The 2,500-nt window shown below is 41.6% G+C and overlaps 1 protein-coding gene across 1 annotated transcript in view; it reads left to right on the top strand.

Annotated features, from left to right (window-relative positions):
• The window catches only part of LOC119573837, a 65,680-nt gene extending 64,112 nt beyond the window's left edge, over window positions 1–1,568 (top strand). The window contains exons 4-5 of the mRNA XM_037920943.1: window positions 562–716; window positions 1,479–1,568. Coding sequence (XP_037776871.1) covers window positions 562–716; window positions 1,479–1,568 — 245 coding nt within the window. The remainder of the gene's footprint in view (window positions 1–561; window positions 717–1,478) is intronic.
• Window positions 1,569–2,500: the final 932 nt, after the last annotated feature.

Here is a 2,500-nt window from a genome sequence, read left to right as displayed (position 1 = left end):
ACCTCCCCCGTTGAGTGTTTTAGGTGAGTACCACAGGGGCCAGCCTTTCCCTCTCTCCGTGTGAACGATTTCCCTCGAATATCATTAAAATAGTCTTTCTCCTTTTCCCTTTTAGCTTTTGATCTGTTAGTATGTACTAGTCTTAAAGAGTATGCAATATTCTATTTCATAGGTTTAGATTTTCATCTAGCTTGATAAACACATAGTTTTCTATTCAAATCTAAGTTATGCTTAGTGCGCCATTGCACATTAACTTGTAAGCATGTGTGGATTCATTCTTTGTGCGTATAAGTGCGTTTATGTATTCTTGCATAATTGAACGGCCCTTCTTAACCGCTAATCAATTTCCATCGCCATCTGCATTTCATTCTTTGTTCATCTGTCTGGAATTAGAACTAGTTGAGTAAATCAGTAAGTCCAGGGAATGTTATGTATGCGACGCCAAGCAATCAACAATGTTTCAGCCTATATTTACTATAGGGTGCTTCATTTTTTGTCATAGTGGCTGCACCACCCTGTTTCGACTTTATTTTTCTGTTTAGTTCTTTATTTACCATGCAGGCAAACTGCACTGGCGTGGCCAAGCTGTAGTACAGCTTGGGCGTGGAAAGGCACTGCTACATTTGATATGTAGTCATGCGATACAGGGAGGAGGGAGACTTTTTTGGCGGCAGTCGTATATGGCAACATTTTCCACGATGGAACAGAACGTCCATGTAAGGTCTTAGTTATATTCAGCTGAGCTATGTTTTTATATGTTACTTGCACCCATGGATTTGAGTAAGAATCGGTGTTGTCATTCAAAGTCAGCTCCCGTTTTTTTTATGTTTTAGTTGTTACTGGAACTCTGTTACAATGGAGTGGTTCTCTAATTGATTTAACAACAAATGTGGTATTTATGTATAATATTCTTTCGTAAACAGAAGGTAAATTTAGTTCTGTTCTCAAATTCCCAATTCTTGTTGTTCTAGGGGCACCAAGAATGATCCTCATGGCCTCATTTTGTACAATTTCTAAACGAGTCAACTCTGATTCCTTGAACAATACTAGCTGCAATGCATGATAATCTATGTATGACAAGTAAAAGAGTCTCACAATATTAACACTGATACCATGGTGTTTGCCAGCAAGTGTTCTAAATGGCTTCAGCCGCTCCCACAACCTTTTCTTCAGATTTCTGATGAACTCTGCATCATTGACAATCACCACGAGGTAATTGTACTGGTAGCAAAGATCTAGCCCAATTTCGTTTATATGAAACCTTCGCAGAGGGATTGTCTTTGGGTTAAGTGCCATCGTTTTCTTCCGTCGAGATTATCAAGCCACATTCAGCAGCCCTTGCTGAAAGTATATCTAGAATCTCTTGCATTCTCTCCTCGGATGAGGATTTAAGATAATATCATCAGCATAGCAGATAATGGAGTCCTTGCCTTCAAGTGGTATATCGCACAGTAATTATGCATTAGGATATTAAACAGCATGGGACTAAGTACGCCTGCCTGAGGTGTGCCGATTTCAAATACTTTTGTATGAGTACTTTTAATGTCCCTGAAGAGAACCTAAGCTGATCGATTCGATAGATACATTTGAATCCATGTTAACAGTTTTCCCTGATTACCAAAGCTATCTAGTTGCTCAAGGATAATTTCTGTTTGTAAATCAAAGACAGGCTGCTACGTCCTGGGAGAAATCCATACATAAGCGGGTTCAGAAGCTTGCTAACCATTATAAAGATAATACTACGTCAGATAATCTTCTGCAGTTTCTTAAAGCAAACAAGGAAATCAGATAATTAAAAACTCGTAGTAAATTCGTAGTAAACACTGGGAACAATTCTTGCAAAGTATCAGTAAACAACTTCAGTAGCTGACGTATGGAGAAAAATGAATAGGCTGACAGAAAAAGTTCTCAAAACACCGCAGTTTCATAGTCCACAAGAACAGGCTAATGTGTTGCAAGAGCAGTGGAGAGGAAATTATCAGTTTATCCCCCATGGGATAAAAGATCAACTCAGCAATTCGAAAATATATAGAAATTTTAATACAGCAGCCTGTGCTGCTACTGACCCCTCCGACTTTGCCGAAATAACCGAGTGGGAATTGAGTAACTCCCTTCCGAAAGATAAGGAAACTGCCCCTGGCGAGGATGGCATTACTTACAGCGCCCTTTGCCTCATTGCTCAGGTACCAGGCAACCCACTTTTACACCTGTATAGACTCAGCCTATCACAAAGAACACTCTACATTTAATCCCAAGTCTCGTGCGCAACTCCCGTAGAGTTCCGGGGTTCCCATACGCACGTGCCGCCGTTTAACCTGGGTCGCGTAATGATGGGAAGTTGTGGCCGCAAGTTCCGTAAAACGACTGCGGTTTCCTGGTCTCGCCGGCGCCACGTGCGGCGGCGCGATGGAAGTGAGCGACCTGCGGACGCCGTCACTTCCGGAAGTGTGTGCGGTGTTTGGACACGTGGAAGGATAGGAGGAAAGACCTTGCTTAAGTG

This window comes from Penaeus monodon, chromosome 6, assembly GCF_015228065.2.
Source record: "Penaeus monodon isolate SGIC_2016 chromosome 6, NSTDA_Pmon_1, whole genome shotgun sequence".
NCBI classification, from domain to species: domain Eukaryota; kingdom Metazoa; phylum Arthropoda; class Malacostraca; order Decapoda; family Penaeidae; genus Penaeus; species Penaeus monodon.
The sequence above is the reverse complement of the archived record's forward strand: the minus strand, read 5'-3'. Positions and strand labels throughout refer to the sequence as shown.